General features: G+C 39.8%; 1 protein-coding gene across 2 annotated transcripts; it reads left to right on the forward strand.

The window, feature by feature from the left end:
• Positions 1–1,067: 1,067 nt before the first annotated feature.
• Positions 1,068–4,082, forward strand: LOC149153252 (uncharacterized). 2 transcript variants are annotated; one of them, XM_089439524.1, is made up of 2 exons: positions 1,068–1,341; positions 1,716–4,082. In XM_089439524.1, the coding sequence occupies exon 2, from the start codon at positions 1,721–1,723 to the stop codon at positions 3,455–3,457; it is 1,737 nt and encodes a 578-aa protein (XP_089295650.1). In that variant the 5' UTR covers positions 1,068–1,341; positions 1,716–1,720; the 3' UTR covers positions 3,458–4,082. The 2 variants fall into 2 exon arrangements, with proteins under 2 accessions (XP_089295650.1, XP_089295649.1); XM_089439523.1 differs by having other exon boundaries at positions 1,068–4,082.
• The last annotated feature ends 15,770 nt before the right edge of the window (positions 4,083–19,852 follow it).

Below are 19,852 nucleotides of genomic sequence, written 5' to 3' on the forward strand. Positions count from 1 at the left end.
GAGCATGATTTCTAATCCCCAATATATTAAGGGAGCCATGAACCTCATATTGTGAGCCACAAGTGATGACGTTAAAATCCTCAATAAAATAACATCACTCTTTGCTAAAAGCTTATTGATATAAAGATAGATATCTATATATGGTGATTATGTTATATCAACTAATGTGTAATATAAGTAAGTGAGTTTAAATTAATGTACAATAATACATTTTTTTTTAAAGATTTGATCCAAGAAAAATTGCTACTATGCTAGCGTAGTATAGGATTAAAGCATTTTAAATGAAAAATATATTTCATCCATCATTAATTAATCAAGCATTTTAAATGAAAAAAATATTTCATCCATCATTAATTAATCAAGCAGATAGTGCAATGAAAATATCTACTACTATGTTGTCGAATGGATCTTCAATAGAACATTGTAAACCAATAATAACCTCTAAAGTTTAGTAGTGTCATATATATTCTTCTAAGTTCACTAAAAGAAAATAATATACTAGGAACCTAAAGGGAAGAAGAGAAAACCTTTATAGAAACACATAGAGGGATTCAAAGATTTGACTCCCAATGTTAAACATATATATTGGCAGAGGTGTAGTGCTATATGGAAAGGGATCATCACAGATTAAGCTTTTTCATTTAGAATGACTATTCATTTTCCTCGTTTTCAATTTCAATCAACTTTAAGTGTGTTCTTTAGTCATCTTCCATTCATGATAGTCCGATTTGTCTTTAAGCTTGTCCTCAGATTTGAAGATAGATGTAGTCGTCATTGGGACTAGTTCCAAGTCCTTGTCCAAAAACTTCCCTTAATGATTGCTTTGCCTCACTCTTGTTTCAGTTTTGTCTTCACCTTAGCTTTGATACCATGTTAGTTTAACATAACAATGATATGTTCTATACTTCAATACAATTAACTTCAATGTTGCTTATCAACCCAATGTTTCATATAAAAAAAATTATATAAAATTTTAATAAATCCTTTATCGAAATAAATCATTTTAATAAGACTTAAAATAATATTTTTGAATCTTAAAACTTGGAACTTGTCTTTGAAGGTATTTCTCTAAATTAGCAAGCTTGCTCATGAAGTTTTTCTACACATTTCTGTCTGCAAATTCTGCAGTCTTTAATGAAAATATGTTTCTTTCATGTCAAACTCCAGAATGTAAATAATGAAAATGGAAGTATGCAAGAGAAAACTCTAGTCGGTCACTTCGTTGGTCAGGCAGAATGCACAAGTTTTCTTGTCAGGTGGCAGTTATATGCTCAGCTCAGTCCAAGCAAACATGGTGATGGCGGCGACAACGAGGAAGAAGGCTATGCTTTCCATATCCAGGTCACTTCCCCACTTCTCTTCGTTTTCAAATAATAACAAGAAGCCTATAGCCCATAATATTTACCCTCATAAAAATCTCCCATACTCCTATCACAATTCACACTTCGGTACCCTGAATGCTATTGCAGCAGACAAACGCATTCAAACATTCTGTAAAACCAACAGGCTTCCAGAAGCAGTGGAAACCTTTAACTATCTGCTTCTTTCGTCTAAATTAATTCCTTCTCTCTTCACCTGCAAACTTCTCTTAAGTAGACTTGTCAGAGGGAATCAACACGAATCAGCATTGTCAGTTTATAGACTTATGATTGAAGCAGGCATTGTTCCAGATCTGGTAGCTTTAAACATTGTCATCAATTGCCACTGTCAAACAGGTCGAATGGACTATGCATTCAAACTGTTTGACGAAATGAAAGCAGAAGGGTATGTTCCAAATGTCATAACCTTCAATACCCTCATCAAAGCACTTTGCAGGGAGAGCAGAATAGACGATGCCGCCAACCTTTTTAATCAAATGGTGGGCGAGCAACTGGTTCCAGATGTTGTTATGTATACTACCCTCTTAAATGGTCTCTGCAAGGTAGGAAAAACTAGCGAGGCATTCGGGTTGTTGGCTGTTATGCTGCAAAAGGGCCATGAGCCTAACAATATCACGCTTAACATCCTCATGGATCGACTGTGCAAAGAAGGCAAGCTCCAGGAGTCCAAGAATCTACTATACGAGATTTTAAGAAAAGGGTATAACCCCAATGTCATCACCTACACTGCTCTAATTGATGGTCTTTGCAAAGAAGGTAAACTCCAAGAGGCCTGGGAATTATACGAGATGTTAAAAAAAGTGTGTAATCCTGACCCTGATGTCGTCACATACACTTCTTTGATTGATGGTCTGTGCAAAGGAGGTAAGCTCGATGTGGCCAAGAAACTGCTATCTGAGATGTCAGAAAAAGGGTGTAACCCCAATGTCATTACATACACTACCCTGATTGATGGTCTTTGCAAGGAAGGCATGTTGGACGAGGCTAGGGAGCTCTTCTATGAAATGACTAACAAAAACACATTCCCTAATGTTGTCACATACAATGCATTTATTGATGGTCTCTGTAAGGAAGGGCAATGGCAGGAGATCACCAAGGTGCTTCATGAGATGCTGGATTTTGGGTACACTCCAAATGTCATCACATTTAATGCTCTTATTGATGGTCTTTGCAAAGAAGGCAAGTTAGATGAGGCTACTGAGATCTTCTATGAAATGCCCAATAAAAACATATGTCGTACCGTCGTCACGTATAATACTTATATTGACGGTCTCTGTAAGGGAGGCAAGTTGGACAAGGCCAAGAAGCTCTTCTATGAAATGCGCAACAAAAACATTTGTCGGACAGTTGTCACATACAATTTGTTTATTGATGGTCTCTGTAAGAAAGGGCAATGGCAGGAGGTCACCAAGGTGTTTCACGAGATGCTGGATAAGGGGTACACCCCAAATGTAATCACATACAATGCTGTTATTGCCTACCTTTGCAAAGACACCAAACTTCAACAAGCTCTTGGGTTGTTTAATCACATGGTGCAAATAGGGCGTCAGCCTGATGAAATCACATACACTACTCTTATAGATGGGTTTTGCAAGACTGGTAATCTGGAGAAGGCCAGAGAGCTCCTGCAAGAGATGTTGGAGAAAGATTGCAGGCCTGGTGTAATTACCTACAATACATTAATACATGGAGCATTCAAACATTGCAGTGTAGAAGCAGCGCAACAAATCTTTCAAGAGATGTTGGAGAAAGGTTGCAGGCCTGACCTAGTTACCTACAATGCATTAATAGATGGATTCTGCAAGCATCGCAGGGTAGAGGAAGCTCAGCAGATTTTCTATGAGATGCCAGAGCAGGGTCTAAGCCCAAATGTCGTTACATACAGCACATTGATGAATGGACTCTGCAATGCAGGTAATCTTAAGGAGGCAATAATATTATTTCAACAGATGAAAGATAATGGCCATACCCCTGATATGATTACATATACTACCCTCATGGATGGACTATGGAAGAAAGGCACACTTCAAGAGTCCAATAAACTACTTGATGAGATGTTAAAAAAGTTTGGATGCTGATGTTGTGACATATTCAGCAGAAAACAACGTAAGTGCTCCAAGAAATTACAGAAGGGTTGTCATGCCGATGTTATTACATTTCACTGAATTAACTGCAGGCTTATGCAAGAAGACCGAAAAGGAGCCATGAAAGAATTGCATGAAATGTAATTACAATCAAATTTTTATAGTGACGGAAACTCTGTCCATTGACTGTAATTTCCTTGACTCTATGGAGTTGTTTCCTCTCATTTTGGGAAAGAACAGGGAAAATGATAATGTGGCACATGCTGAATTGCTGAAGGGTCTTACTTAGTAATTCAATATTTCAGATCAAAACGGATAATACTTTTGGCCATGGCATGTGGGAACTGATTCAACATTCTGCAAAGAAAGCAACTGTACGCTTTGTTATGGCAATACTGTCGCATTGGTTATTGCTGGCTTCTTGATATGTAGAGAGTGAAGCGTGTTTGATAAGAATACTGGATAAGGCTGTGGTTATTCGTTATCTTATAAATCGAATTACCCCTATCTGGAATCTGTATATGCATTATATCCGGTAAATGCTTGTCAATCGTTGGGTAGCATACGAAACTGGATATTAGAAGGGCTGCATGCCCTTGGCAACAAGAGAATAGTATGATAGTAGTAGAAACAATAATTTATGTTCAATTTCGACGTTTCGAACCAACCTATACCTATGTGGCTCGACATCTTGCAATTTATCTTCAGCAAGCAAAAATAACTTTTGTTTTTAATATTTCTTATTTATAGAAAATTATTTATTTCAGCAGCCAAAAATAAAAATGACAACTGAAGGGTATATACATTGAAATTTATATCCTCATCCTTAATGCAACTAAAACAGCTATAAAATCAGAATGAGAGGCATGGTTTAATATGTTGGCATTCGTAATCATCAATGATCCTTTTGCCAGCAATTGCACATGTGCCTGATCTCTCTCCATGAATGACAAAAAGCAATCAAAGAACTGACCTCATTTTCACATACATATTTGTGTGGAGTTTCCGGAGAAACATTGCAGAGACTCTCAAACAGTGCCAAACACCAGCAAGAGAATCAGAAATCCCAGATCTGGAATCTCCCAACTAAACTGTCCTCCAATGCAAGTGTCCTTGAAGAAAGATTGCCAACTGAGATTGCACCAGTGCCTAGCAAGACCTTGCAAAAGCGGAAGTCCCATAAAATATTCTTCACTGTTCATGCATCTGGAAAAGAGAAGCAGAGACCATCAGAATGGCCACTCTTGGCCAAATGACCTTTGAAGGGAAGACCTTTGATATATCATCAACCAAGCAAACACTTGGAATTTAAAGGCAACAATGATTGACCAACACCATGCAATCTCCATCCAATAACTCTCGACCTTTGCTGAAACCCACTTAGCATTAAAAACTTGACCTAATACATGCCTCTAATGCAACATGAAGTAAAGTCTACCAAAATCATACTAAGTCAAAGCTCCTCAGGGTCCATTCCCAATTCTGCCAGAAAGGACCAGTCATATCAATATTCATATTGGAAAGATCTTGTTGTTGTTTGTAATATTCCTAGGGAAGATTTACAGTAAATATACAAAGCAAACATAGACAAAAATCTATAAAACAGTGAACACACAATCACACCATGAACTACACTAGAAACTGCGCTGCTGAGCTCTTTTATTGATAAATAAAGGGTGTACAATATGGCGCTGGAAGGAATGCACCTGGGCTTGCTCAAGGCAAGCTAGCAAAGCCCCAAATGATAGATAAGTCATCCACCTCCAATCTGTTGCTGCGCTACTTTAGCTCTGTGCTGAAGATGCCCATAAATACGCTGATGGCTGAAATTTCTATGTTGCGGGGGAGCGCCCCCCCTCGAACCCGCTCCCAATCCGCGCTCCGGGCGGGAGTGCTCCCGAAAAAAAAAATTCGCTCCCTGCCAATTTAGGAAGCGCTGTAGGGATCGTCGCTCCCATTGCTCCCAGAGCGAAAATTACAGCTCGGGAGTGATCACTCCCGACTGCTCCCGAACTATAAATTTTCGCTCTGAGAGCGAATCGAGCGGTGCCGGGAGCGATCCGGTAGAAAAAAAATCCGCGGGCCCGAAAAAAAATCAAATTAAAAAAAAAAAATTGTTTTAAAAGCCCAATGGGGCTAAAAATATTTCATTATCACTTGAATGAGTTGAGTTAGAGTTGGAGAGCAAGAGCAAAGGAGCGAGGAGAGCGAGGAGCAAGTGTCGAGGAGCAAGGAGCAAGCCTGCAAAGAGGTAAGTAACTTAGTTATTTAGTTAGTTTAATTTAGTTAGGTACTAATTTAGTTAGTTTAATCTAGTTTATTTAGTTTATTAATTTTATTTAGTTTAAAAATCACGAATCTAAATTAAATTAATAAATTAAATTAATTAATCTAAATAAAGTAAATTAATTTGTAGATTCAAAAGCCTACAAATATCAAACACCATGGACCTGGCTATATTTCTTGGCATTTTCCTCTTCTTGGTCCCTTTTATGGTTATTATGGTGCTGGAGAGTAGGAAACGGAGGGGCCAAAATGAAGAGGGGGATGAAGAAGCTGGAGAAAGTCGAATTGATGAAAACCCCGGTGAGGAGCTGGAGGAGGGTGAACATGACTCTAAAAAAACTAAACAAGACCAAACCCCATTGTGGAAATATGTTAACAGGGATAAAACAGGGAGAGGGGGTGGAACCACTAAATTTCATTGCCCCCATTGCAACAATGATTACACAGGTTCATACACCCGTGTCAGAAAACACCTCTGCGGGAAAAGGCCATGGGATAGAGACAAACAAATAGGAATCAAAACTTGTCCAGCGGTGTCAGCAGCGGATAGAGCCAAATACATAAGGGAAGAGGAGGAAGCCCAATGCAAATCAAAAAAATCAAGGGGTTTCTTTGAACCAAGCTCACAACCACATGCACAAAGAACTCCTTCAGCGTCCTCCCAAGGCAGTGGATATGGAGGCACAGGGTCATCATCTTTAAGGCGTAGAACCATATCATATTTTCTTGATGAGGGGTGTAGGAATGATGTGGATTCAAAGGTTTACAGGTTTCTCTATGCATGTGGGATACCATTCAATGTTCTTCGCTCACCTTATTGGTACGAAATGGTTTCTGCCATAAATGATGCGCCTAAAGGATACAAGAGCCTTGGGTATGACAAGGCAAGAACCGTTGGACTTGATCATGAAAAAGCAAAAATATCACATTCTTTGAATAGAATGACAAGTTCTTGGACTGACCATGAAGTGTCCATTGTATCTGATGGATGGACAAATGTAAAAGGCAAGCCATTGATAAATGTTCTTGCTGTGTCTATTAGTGGTGCCATCTTTCTAACTGCACATGATTACTCAGACAAGTTCAGGACCGCCATCAACATTGTAGAAGCATTACTTGAAACAATTGACCGTATTGGGCCATACAATGTCATCCAAGTCATCACTGATAATGTTGCTAATTGTAAGGCAGCAGGAGCAATTATTGAGGATAAATACCCCAACATATTTTGGTCTGGATGTTTGGTTCACACATTGAACCTTCTGATGCATGATGTTGTCAAGAACAAAAGTGCACAATACCAATGGATTGGTGATTTGTACAAGAAAGGCAAACAAATGATAAAATTTATTACAAATCATAGCAATACCTATGGCCTTTTTCGCAATCACTCGAGATTGGAGTTGTTGAAGATTGCGAAGACCAGATTTGGTAGCTATTACCTCACCTTCAGGCGCCTTTTGAAGGTAAGAGAGTCATTGGCTGGCATGGTATCAAGTCCACATTGGCAGGTATTAAAGGAAAGGGCTATAAATGCAGCTGACAGGGAAGGTTTTGAACTGGTGGAGGAGGCCGCTCTTGATTGTCAGTTTTGGACAAGTGTGAGGCAAGTATTGGATTTCACCAAGCCCATTTATCACACGATTCGGTTTGCAGTTACAGACAAACCAGTGATTGGCGAGGTGTATGAGCAAATGGATACCATGTTGGGGCAAATAAAAGATATTGTTCATAACAGAGATCCCGACTTGTACAAACTGATTCATGATTGTGTGTGTAAACAGTGGAATAGACTTAATCTTCCACTACATTGCTTGGCATATATCCTCACGCCAAAATACTACTCTACATCTTGGTTAGGCCAACCTGCACCAGGGGGTGGGATTAGGACCAAACCCCATTTAGATCCAGAGGTAACTAGTGGATATTTGCAAGCATTAGAAAAGTTGATACCTGACAGGGAGGAATGTGCAGCTGTGCGCCTTGAAATAGGCAAATACTTCAGTGGCATTGGTTTGTATGGTAACTTCCATGCAATGGATGACAGAGATAGATTTGATTCTCTCACATGGTGGGAAACATATGGCGGCCAGGGACTCTTGCCAAAATTGGCAAAAAATGTTCTTTCACAGGTTGTAAATACTTTCTGCAAAGAGGTGTTGGAGCACCTACAACGACATACATAATGTGAAAAGAAACAGACTCAATGAAAACCGAGCAGAAAGCTTGGTTTATGTGCACTACAACTTGAGGTTGTTGAGTCATTACTGTGATTGGGCTTATGAGGATCCCACATATAAAATTTGTGACAATCACTCAGAGGATGACAATTTGGAGGATGGCATTGTACATCTTGAAGAACTGGAAGAGGAACTTATAAGGAATGAAGATGAAGCAGCTACAACAACCATGCCACTTCCACCTCCACCATCCAGTAGCAGTGCTCGAGGTCCGAGTCTTGTTCCTTTGCTATCGCCACCTCCATCTACACCCTCACGTGGAGGGCATGTGCCTTTAGTTCTGGTTGTCGGTCTGTGCGGTAGACTCCTAGAAGATCACCACGACCTGCTTATACTCCTGGAGACTCTCGTGGCAAGGGCCACATGTAGATTTACAGTTTACTTGTCTTTTCTAGTTTCTATTAGACTTTAGTTTTCATAACTGTTGAGTTTTGAGTCCTTGAATCTTGACTCTTGACTCTTTCATATCATAATGATATTTTTTGTAAACAATATATGACCATGACAATGAAAATTTGAAGTTTGAAGTTGGCAATTATAACTCATTGGTAATGATTGTGAATTATGAATATGATGCTTCGTGAAAGACTAAAGTTGTTTCATTTCATTTCATTATTCATGTTTCATTTTATAACATTTCATTTCATGTTAACAGTTAGAAGTTAGGACTTAGAAATATCTAAGATATTACTTCTTGTAATGGTTAAACTTAGCTTGCAAGTACAACTTTGGTGATCAATGATGATAAATGTTACATATTGAATTTTCAATTTTGAAAGCTTGAAGTTGAAACTTTAAGATTGAATTTGATGAATCATGATTCACGAGACTCAATATGTTGCAGTTGTAATATGTATTTTACTAACTTGTGGACATGGTTGATGAAGATTATAATTTCTAGATGATTGATCATTGATGTGATATGGTTCAATGATCAATGATCAATCTATCTTTTTTTTTTTTGTCTAATTCATCATTCTACATGTTTTTGTTGACATATATGTATCAATATATATATATATATATATATATATATATATATATATATATATATATATATATATATAAATTGCTCCGGGATTCGCTCCCAAACCGGGAGCTTTTGAAAATGGTCGCTCCCGCTCCCGTTTCCACTCCCGCTCCCCGCTTCCGCTCCCGCTCCCAAGTAACATAGGGCTGAATAGGATTGCTTCTAGGGCCCTCTCTGGTGCTTAGAAAATTCTGTGAAATTAATCCCGACTTTTCCACCAAATACCTAGAGTAACCCACGAAGGATTTGGCCAATGATTGACTTCGGAAATTCAGCCCTATTTCCCCTCAATGGCTCAACTATTGGGTGATTCAACCCACCTGTAATTCTTGCTACAAATGGCCTCCAAAATAATTGCAATCCTCACCAAAATACTTCCTCGGCCTTCTCTCGAAGTTTCAACCTCAACCACACCTCACTCCTCCACCTCCTGGAGTGCCTCCACCATGAACTGCGCAATCCCTATGCTATTGTCGTTGAATCTCTCCCTGAAATCGGACCTCCTACTGCTGGTATGCAATGAAAAAGGTAGAACTCCCTCCTTGGGATGGCACTCGAAGTCCACCGAAGCAAGGGTTGAGATCTCCACTCAGAGACACTCATGTGCTAAACAACACTTGCAGACTTGGCTTCAGCTCAAGCGTGCTCTTGTCAAAAGACAGTTTTGCAAATGATGAATGAATGAGCAATTGAGTGTCTCTTCCTCCTTTTGTCAAGATGCCTCCAAAATTCCCATGTGGGCCCAACTCAAATTTCCCACACCAAATCTGCTCCAATGAGAGTGTACTCCTCATGTGGGCTGAAATTCCCATGAGGTGGCCCCCACACTCCACTAAGGCTGCAATATTTCCTCCAGCTCTAATGTTTGGGTGTGCTCTAAGCCAAAAATCATGTCTGGGACCTCTAAACCCACATTTCCTAAGTGCAACCGTGCAATATAGCAAAAATGATCAAAATTGATATTTCACTTAGCAAAATGCTAAGTGGGAATATCACAGTCCTCCTCGCCAAAACGTTGCTTGTCAACGAAGGATGTTGAAGTATCTGCTCCCCCTCCCAAGTGGCATCCTCATCTAGCAGATTCCTCCATCTGATCAAAAACTCCTTGATGACCCGGTTTCTCAAGTGCCTCTCTCGGGTATCCAAAATGGTCTCTGGTTCTAGCACTAAATGCCCCTCATCGTCCATAGGAGGTAGTTCTGTAGCTATTGTAACCTGCTGTCCCAACGCCTTTTTTAGGCAAGACACATGAAAGATGTTGTGCACCCGACTCCTCGGGGGTAACTCTAGCTCATATGCTACCTCCCCAACCCTCCGAGTGACATGATATGGTCCTTAGAAGTGGGGTTTGAGCTTCTCGACCCCCTTATGTTTGAGCGATGACTTCCGATACGGTTGAAGCCTCAAGAAGACCAAGTCCCCTACTTCGAACTACCTCTCAATTCTGCCCCTATTTGCATAAAGCTTCTGCTAGTTTTGGGCAATCCACGTGTTGTCTTTAAGAGCCCTCAAAATGTCTTAGCTCCCCTGTATCCAATCCTTGGCCCTTGGGGCCCCGCTGTATCCAAACATAACATCAACAAAAGACAATGCATCGTAACCATACAAAGCTCGGAATGGAGACATACCTATGGACATGTGTTATGTAGTGCTGTAGCAGTATTCACCCAAGTGCAGCGACTGTATCCATGCTTGTTGTTGACCTGTCACATAGTTATGCAAGTAGCCTTCCAGCCACTTGTTAACTATCTTCATTTGCCCATCCGTCTAAGGGTGATAGCTAGTACTTGGAGTGAGCTCAGTGCCCACCAACCAATATAGCTCCTGCAAGAATCCACCCATGACCCAGTTGTCCCGGTCACTGGCAATGTCTTTGGGGGACCATGTAGCCGAAACACCTCCTTGAAGAACAATTCGGCCACTTATGAGGCTGAGTACTAGGCTGAGATGGCGAAGAAATGAGCAAACTTTGTCAGGCGATCCACCACCACATAAATGCAGTCTTTGACCTGTACTATGGGCAACCCGGTAATGAAGTCCATCGATATGCTCTCCCATTTCCCCCTAGGGATGGGAAACAACTGCAATAGGCCTGCAGGGTGTGACTGCTCACCCTTGTTTCGCTGGGATGTGTCACACTCCCTCATATGCCTCAAAAAATCATCCTTGAGGCCCCTCCATGCAAAACACTCTCTAATGGCCTTGTATGTCTTTGTGAACCCTTGGTGCCCTGTTACTGGTGAGTCATGGGCGAACTATAGAATCTTCTCCCTCAGTTGAGAGCTGGGTACCAAATAAATCTAGTCTCGGAAGTAGATCACCTTGTTCATTGCCTTGTACTAGTCATCTACCACCTTCCCATCAATGACCTCACACGCGAACCAATCCTTGGAGTACTCCACTAGTAGTTGTGCCCTCCAATTTGGGGCCCACGAATCCCCTTAGCTCTGTCACATTCTTGGGCTCTGGCCAATCCCAGATAGCTCATATCTTCTCCTCGTGTACTCTCACACCGTCCACCCCAATGATATACCCTAGATAGAGCATCTCAGTCAACCCAAACTCGCACTTGGACGGTTTAGCATAAAATTATCGCTCCTCCAGAATGCGCAACATTGTCTCAATGTGCTACAAGTGCTCATCCCAAGTCCGGCTATAGATTAGTATGTCATTGAAGAACACTAGCACGAACTTCCTCCACTGCCCACGAAATACGTGGTTCATGCATGACTGGAAGGTAGCTGGTGCATTGGTCAACACGAAGACCATAACCAAGAACTCGAAGTGCCCATAATGGCACCAAAATGTTGTCTTTGAGACTTCCTGGTCCCTCACCCGGATGTGATGGTACTCCGACCGAAAATCAATCTTTGAAAAGAACTTAGCCCTGCTCAACTCATCCATAAGCTCATCTATACTTGGGATGGAGTAACGTTTCTTCAATGTCTTTTTGTTGAGGGCCCGATAATCTATGCACATGCGCAAGGACCCATCCTTCTTCTTCACCAAGACAACTTATGAAGCAAAAGGGATGGAACTGGGCCTAATGTGACCAAGTGCCAACAAATCGTGGATAGCCCTCTCTATCTCATCCCGATATGCATTAGGATGTGGGTAAGGAGTGGCGATCACATCCTGTACTCCCAACTCTAGGTCAATAGTATGCTCAAACCCCCGATCAGGTGGTTGACCTTGTGGTATGTCTCCAAACAGTATTGGGTAGCTGTCCAGAATAACCTGTATCTCCGGATGTGGTGGCTTGGGATTGCCCCCAACCTCTAAGATCCTCAACTCCACAACCCACTCAATGTCCCCATGTCTCAAATCAAGCTCCATCATGTGGGCCGAAACAGTGTATGGTTGGTATGAGTGCATTCCCCGTAGCAACATTGGCTTGCCATTCGGCCCTACAAACTCCATCTCTAACTTCCTCCAATCGATCATTACTCTGCCAAGTGAATAGAGCCACTGGAATCCCAAAACTTCGTTGGTGTCTGGTACGTCTACTACAAAGAAGTGATATGTCATGGAGTAGTTCCCCATGGTCACTGTCAAGGCTGGCAGGTAGTGTGTGCACTGGATGGTCCTGTCCCCAGGCACAAGAACTGAGAATTCCTCAAACTCTTCAGTTGTGATGCCCCTCCTTTGAACTAATTGGGCATCAATGAAATTGTAGGTAGCCCCATTGCCCACTAGAACTGATACACGCTACCCCTAAACAGTGCCTTTGATCCTCAGGGTCAAAAACTTGGGTACCCCGCACAGTGATGCAAGGACCCCTCTGGAAGGTGCAAATGAAACTCCCCCTGCCGATGGTGGTGGTCCTCGCTCCTGAGATGTTGCATTGTCATCTCAACCCATCTCAAAATATGTCTCATCCTTTGCATCGCTGTCAGAGAAGGCCTCGATATAATGGGCCTTGCATCACTGCATACCTAGTCTCTAAAATGTATGCTTCAACACTCCTAGTCTGCTTGAGCCTTGTCAGCTCCCCAAATTACTCCTCAGGATCTTTCCTCTCAAACCGCTCCAACACCCTCTTGGTGAAATCATCATAAGTGTTCACTCCTACATGCCCCAACATGGTCAGCCCATGGAACCACCAGTTATGGGCTTCCCCCTCCGGATGCAATGTGGCAACCTTGATTGCCTCTCCCTCCGCCATTTGATTCAGTTGGAAATAGACATCCAACTTTTCGACCCACGCTTTGGCCAAGCTCTTGGAAGAGTCATTCAAAGTTGGGAGAAACAACCTTCCCACAGTGCGCTGCAAGTTTGTCCCCTAGATGTAGCCTCCTCCACTCTGTCCCTTGGGCTTATTGTTGCCCTTTAACTGGTAGAAATCCTTGAAAGTGATGGCCTTCCCAAAATCCGGCCCATAGGACTAATACTCCAAGAAATAGTCCCCATAAGGGGCATCCTCCTACTCTGGTTGCCCACCAGCGCTAGATGTTAAGAACGTGGGAATGGTAGACCTAGGGTGTTTGTTTGGAATAAATGGCATGTTGGGATTAAGGGATGCATGGTGTTGCGAAGTACCAGATCCTTCTCCAAATTGGAAATCCCCTTGGACTCCCTTACCCTTGTTGCCGTTGCCATTCGACTGGCCCATTCCTTCAATATTCCTGGACAAGTCCTACACTGCCTTCGATAAAAGATGGGAAAAATTCTTTTCCTTGCTCCTTTTGTCTCCCTCATTGCCCCCCATGTTTGTTTCTACATCCTCAGGCTCGGTTGTCACAAGGTCAGGGGTAATCTGCAACTGCCTCTCACTGTTCCTATACCTTTGCCTTCGGTATGTCATGTTTTTCCTATCCTCCAATGTCATAGACTACAATGCTACCATAGGTTGTGCCAAGTCTATGAGCTCTGATACCACTGTATTATTCCTAGGGAAGATTTATAGTAAATATACAAAGCAAACATAGACAAAAATCCATAAAACAGTGAACACACAATCAAACCATGAATTGCGCAAAAAACTACGTTACTGAGCTCTTTTATTGATAAATAAAGGGTGTACAATATGGTGCTGGAAGGAATGTACCTGGGCTTGCTCAAGGCAAGCTAGTAAAGCCCCAAATGATAAATAAGTCACACATATCCAATCTGCTGTTGTGTTGCTCTAGCTCTGCGTTGAAGATGCCCATAAATATGATGATGACTGAATAGAATTGTTGCTAGGGCCCTCTTTGGTGCTCAGAAAATTCTAGGAAATTAATCCGACCTCTCCACTAAATACCTAGAATAACTCACAAAGGATTTGGCCAATGGTTGACTTCGGAATTTCGAACCTATTTCCCCTCAATGGCTGAACTACTGGGTGATCCGACCCACCTATAATTCCTGCTGCAAATGGCCTCCAAAATAGCTATAATCCTCACCAAAATACTTCCCTGACCTTCTCTCCAAGTTTCAGCCTCAACCACACCTCACTCCTCCACCTCCCAGAGTGCCTCCACCATGAATTGCACAATCCCTGCGCTGTTGTAGCTGAATCTCTCCTTGAAATCAGACCTCCTGCTGCTGGTACGAAATGACAAAGGTGGAACTCCCTCCTTGCCCTGGCACTCAAAGTCCACCAAAGCAAGGGTTGAGATCTCCGCTCGGAGACACTCGTGTGCTAAACAACACTTGTAGACTTGGCTTCAACTCAAGCGTGCTCTTGTCAAAAGACAATTTTGCAAATGATGAATGAATGAGCAATTGAGTGTCTCTTCCTCTTTTTGTCAAGATACCTCCAAAATGCCCATGTGGTCCCAGCTCGAATTTCCCACACCAAATCCACTCCAAAGAGAGCATACTCCTCATGTGGGCCGAAATTCCCATGAGGTGGCTCGCATGCTCCTCTAAGGCCGCAATATTTCCTCCAACTCTAATGTTTGGGTGTGCTCTAAGCCAAAAATCATGTGTGGGACCTCTAAACCCACATTTCCTAAGTGCAACAGTGCAATATAGCAAAATGGTCAAAATTGATATTTCACTTAGTAAAATGCTAAGTGGGAATATCACATTGTTGAAAATGTAACTATTATCGGTCTTCATAATTGTTGTTTAGCTCATGACATGATGTAATCCATATGTACTTATAGAAAGAACAAAAGAAAAATTATTGTAAAACTCAAAGAAAATTATTATTATAAGCATGGGTTTCATGCTCACTTGATTATGTTTCTAGGTCTAAGCACCCATTGAGTGCTTCTAGGGTTGAGTCATGAGTCATTGTCATTGTCCTTATTTTCTAGACCCTTCTTGGGCTTATTATGTCAAAGAAAGAAAAATTATTTCATGTAAAATGGTCATATATCTCTCCTCCACCAAGTCGGCCTACCCTTCCATCAAGTCAGCCTCATTTAAGGGATTCGACCACATCAACATATATATATATATATATATATATATATATATATATATATATATATAAGCAATGTATTCGACCTATTGTGGCATCCATCCAAGCAAGATTCGATCTGCAATCCCAAGGAGTGCGAAGGCAAGAAAAAGGAAGAGAAAAGGCTTGTAGAAAGAAGGAAAACCCTAGCAAAGGAAGGAGGAACCCTATTGAAGAAAGGAAGGCTGATTGCCTCTTGTTTTGACTACATGTGCGATAATTATGAGTTGCAAGAAGGGCCGAAAATTGTAGGTGTACAACAGAGGCTGAAATTCTAATGCACGAGGGCCGAAATCTGTGATTGAAGCAAGATTGAAGAAGATTGACTTTTGTTGACTAGAAGCAAATTTCTGTCATCTTCAAAGGAATTTGTTAGGAGGTTGACTTGGTGGTTTGGAGGAGGTCTTTGTCTTGGTCAAAGGGTCTTGGTTGTCTCATTTGATTTGGTTCTTGCAGAAGAGAAGAGATTTTTTGGGTTTTCCCCTAGAAGAAGGGTTTTGCTCTGGCTGAGAGCTGACATATTGTGTCACTTGTTGTCTTGATTTTCATGCTTTTTGTTTTTGATAGTTGCTTGATGATAATAAGAAAAAAGAAGACATAAAATAAGCTAATAAGAAATCAAATACATCACAAGTAATTATCAAGATAAGAAAATCTTTCCGCCTTTCTGATTTTCTAACATGGTATCAAAGATAAGGTGATGTACAAGGAAAAATACAACTTTAAGATCAATTTCTTTCATCATCTTAGGTAAGGATTCAAAGCAAAAGAGAATTCTTACTTTTCGGACCTTTGAAGATTTGTTGAAGGACAAAGGGCGTCAAAATCTATCAAAATATCATTCTTCACTCTTGCCTTGAAGATCGAGCCATACAATAGCAATATCGAGCTCACGAGCATAATTTTGGGTTTACCTATAAGCTAAAACAACTGTGGTTAGGTCACAGACCAGGGCTAGTAATTGAAGGAGCAGAGAAGGCATTCTTACCATCGAAAAGCTAGACTATAAGTATAGACCAAAGAACATTGAGAAAAATATCAAAGCTCTATATAAGAGTCTTGTAATTCTCTTCAGAAATCTAAAACTCTTAATATGATGTTGTGCATGTTTATATAAGAAGGTTGGGACCTAACAAGAAGGATAGAAGAGATTCATCTTCTTTAGTTAATTATGTGAAATTATTCTTAGGCAAAAAGTCAAAGTTTTTATGAGGTAATAAAGAGTGAAAACATCTTAAGATTATACTCCTTGAAGAAGCATCCAAAGTTATGTTCTATTGGAAGGATACCCTAAATATTATTGGAAAGAAAACCAAATTCTATTATTGTAAAATGATAACTGAGTTTTGTTGTTATGAAAAGAATACCCAATTTCTAAAAGGATGATATTCATTTTCTAAAGAAGGCATCAAATTTTGTTCTAGAGAAGGCAATGAGTTTTTGTTGATATGATTTTACTCGAAATACTAATCTAAATTTATGAGAAGCTGTAAGATAAAAGGAGGACTGACTTGGTTCTTAAAGCAATCATGAGTCTAGGATATATCACCATGAGAAAAACCCTGTGTGAATCTATTTAAAGGCATACTCAAGACGTGGATCAAATTCTAAAACACAAGAAGTAAAACAAAAGTATAATAGATATTATAATAGTCATTAGAGGAATTTTGAGGTCTAAAATGGGTCTCCTAAGAAAAATGTACAATATAAATAAACTTTATAAGAACCAATAGGATTCAAGATGATGATGTCAACCATGGGGGATGATTCACCATTTTTTGAGTAAAAAAGTAAAAAGATTAAAAAATAATAAAATAATAACGCTATATTTTCAATTTATCTCCCTAATGTTATACTCAAATTCTAAGTGGGAGTACTCCTTGGGTGCAAAATTTAATTCCTCATCCAAATAGCACCCATGTTGCATACTTTCGATGGACCCTGCTACATGAAAATGATAAATACATGAAAAAACGTGATTGCAATCACATTTTTCCTGTATTTATCATTTTTCGTGTAGCAAGGTCCATCGAAAGTATGCAACATGGGTATGCCTTGGATGAGGAATCAAATTCCACATCCAATGAGTGTTCCTGCTTGAAACTTGAGTAAACCCATTGGGAGATAAGTTGAAAATACGAGTTGAAAAAGTAGTTTTTTTTCTTTTTTTCCCTCTAAAATTTGATGATGTAATCTAACCTTATTTTATTATTTCCACTATTATTCTATAATTTCCTTAGGAGGCCCATTTTAGACCTCAAAAATCCTCTAATGTACTATACACGAGCAGAGCATCCAAAGATTGGCATCTTGGGAGAATCTTCATTGCAAGTCAATCTTCAGTTCTTGAGCCCATTTCAAGCAAACCCACAAGATTAGCAAGCATCAATATCTTGAAGTATCTCCGATATATCTCTTAGAAAGATTTGTAGCTATTCATCATGGAGGACGAAGGTATGTAGCTCTTAAGGTGCATATAATTACTTTATGCATAAAAGGTCTAACATGAAATACATTAGGGTTTTGTAACATGTTTAAAGTTCATAATTTATTATCTTCACCTTGTTGAAGATTATTGGAATATAGGGATAGTAAACCCCAGTTGATACTTAGAAACCCTAGTTAATGAGGAAATGCTTAACCCTAATCTATTCTCTCTCAGAAATCCTAGCTCTTGATCTCTAGGGCTTGTAGCTAGTCTAGGGCACACAGAAAATCTTGACTACGATGAAATTTCGGGTATAACATTATGTCTCTAGAATTGGTTAGGATCTATATTTGAAAACCCTAGGAAATCACTCTAGAAGATTTCATAAATTAACGAAATTGTCTTCATGCTTTTGTGCTTGTATTTTTTGCTTGGTGTACTTGTTAATGAATGTTACAGGTACGTAATGAAGGAAGAAAAATTAGAAATATATGTTGATCTTATGAAAAGCATGATGAATAGAGGGAATGGTAACATGGTAATCAAGTTGGATCCTTGGGCACTCTGATAAAAGTAGACTCATATGGAGATGGAGCATAAAGATGTTGATACTATCATGGTAAGATGGAGCCCTTCAAGAAGGATCCATTTCAAAGTTTGTAGAAGAAGTAACTCAAGGTATGTTTAAAAATTCTAATATTTGAAGTAGGTCACCATGATATGAGTAGGTACGATAATTTTGTCTTTAAAATCTATTTATGGTAATAAATCTCTCATATCTAGGGTTTTGCTATAGAATGATGAAGATTAATATATTATTAGGATGTTTGACTTACAAATTAAATCAACCCTTATCTTTCATGAAATCATAACTTTTTAGGGTCTGGTAATGATGTCTAGGGTTTATGAGAAAACCATAATAGAAGTTGATATAAGATCCTAAAAGTGAAACCCTAGGTGTAAATTCTTCTGCATGATTGAAACCCTAACAAGGTTTAGATGTTGGATATCTAAGGTTTAATTTTGAAGTTTTGATAACCTTAGATTCTCTCCTTGTGATGATATGAAAACCCTAGATTTATAAAGTTAATTTCATGTTCTTGTACATATTATTTGTACTACTTGTTGAGATTTGCAAGTACATAGTTTGAAAGAGGTTATAAAAATGTATGTCCTAAGATGACTTTATGATGATTTTGAACACGATGGAAAGAGGGAGTTGTAAGAACCCTGATGACTTTGAAGTCTACATTGATAATTGATAGACGACTTTGTTACCATATGAAGATAAAAGGATTGATATTTTAAAAGGACAAAATTCTCTGATGAGATGATGATGCAAAAGAAAGAGCCTGTGTAGGTGGAAGAATAAAGTTGTTGATGATGGACTTATCTCCCTAGTTGAGAGGGAGCTTAGATGTAATTATTTTATGAAGGAAAGTGTATGTCCTCCAAAGTTGACAGGGAGGACATGATTCTCTGCTTCATGTGTCTTGCATTAGTCCAAGAATAACAATCGTACGTTTAGTGAAAGCCATGATGAAAGAATGAGATTGGAGAAATGAAGTCATGAACAAGACTTGGTTGTTTTGAGAAGTGCTAAGGCTGAGTTTGGTGCTACTTGAGAAGTTGGAAAAGGAAGCTTCTATCGAAATTTGTTTGGATATTATGATGACCTTAGCAGCATTAGAATGGTTGTAGACCCTAGATTTGATACTAGCATGTTGATAGTAAGAACCAATATATTGGAATTTTGATACTAGTTGGGGTCGTGGAGCTACATTATGTTTTGATGCATGAACAAGTAGATGATGTGTTGATATCTACCTGACAAATTTTTGAATATTTGATAAGCATTCTTGTATTGATGGTTTTCTCAGAGAGGGATAGATGAGTAACTTAGGCTGCATGCCCATATGATGGTACTTGGGAGGACATCTTGGCCTGGTTGATATTGAGATTTTAGTTATAATTTGGACTTGATGATGTATATATCCTTGTGTGGGAGGGTATC

The sequence above is a fragment of the Pinus tabuliformis genome, chromosome 9 (assembly GCF_031772625.1).
Source record: "Pinus tabuliformis cultivar Carrire ecotype Pingquan chromosome 9, CPIR1, whole genome shotgun sequence".
Lineage (NCBI taxonomy): Eukaryota > Viridiplantae > Streptophyta > Pinopsida > Pinales > Pinaceae > Pinus > Pinus tabuliformis.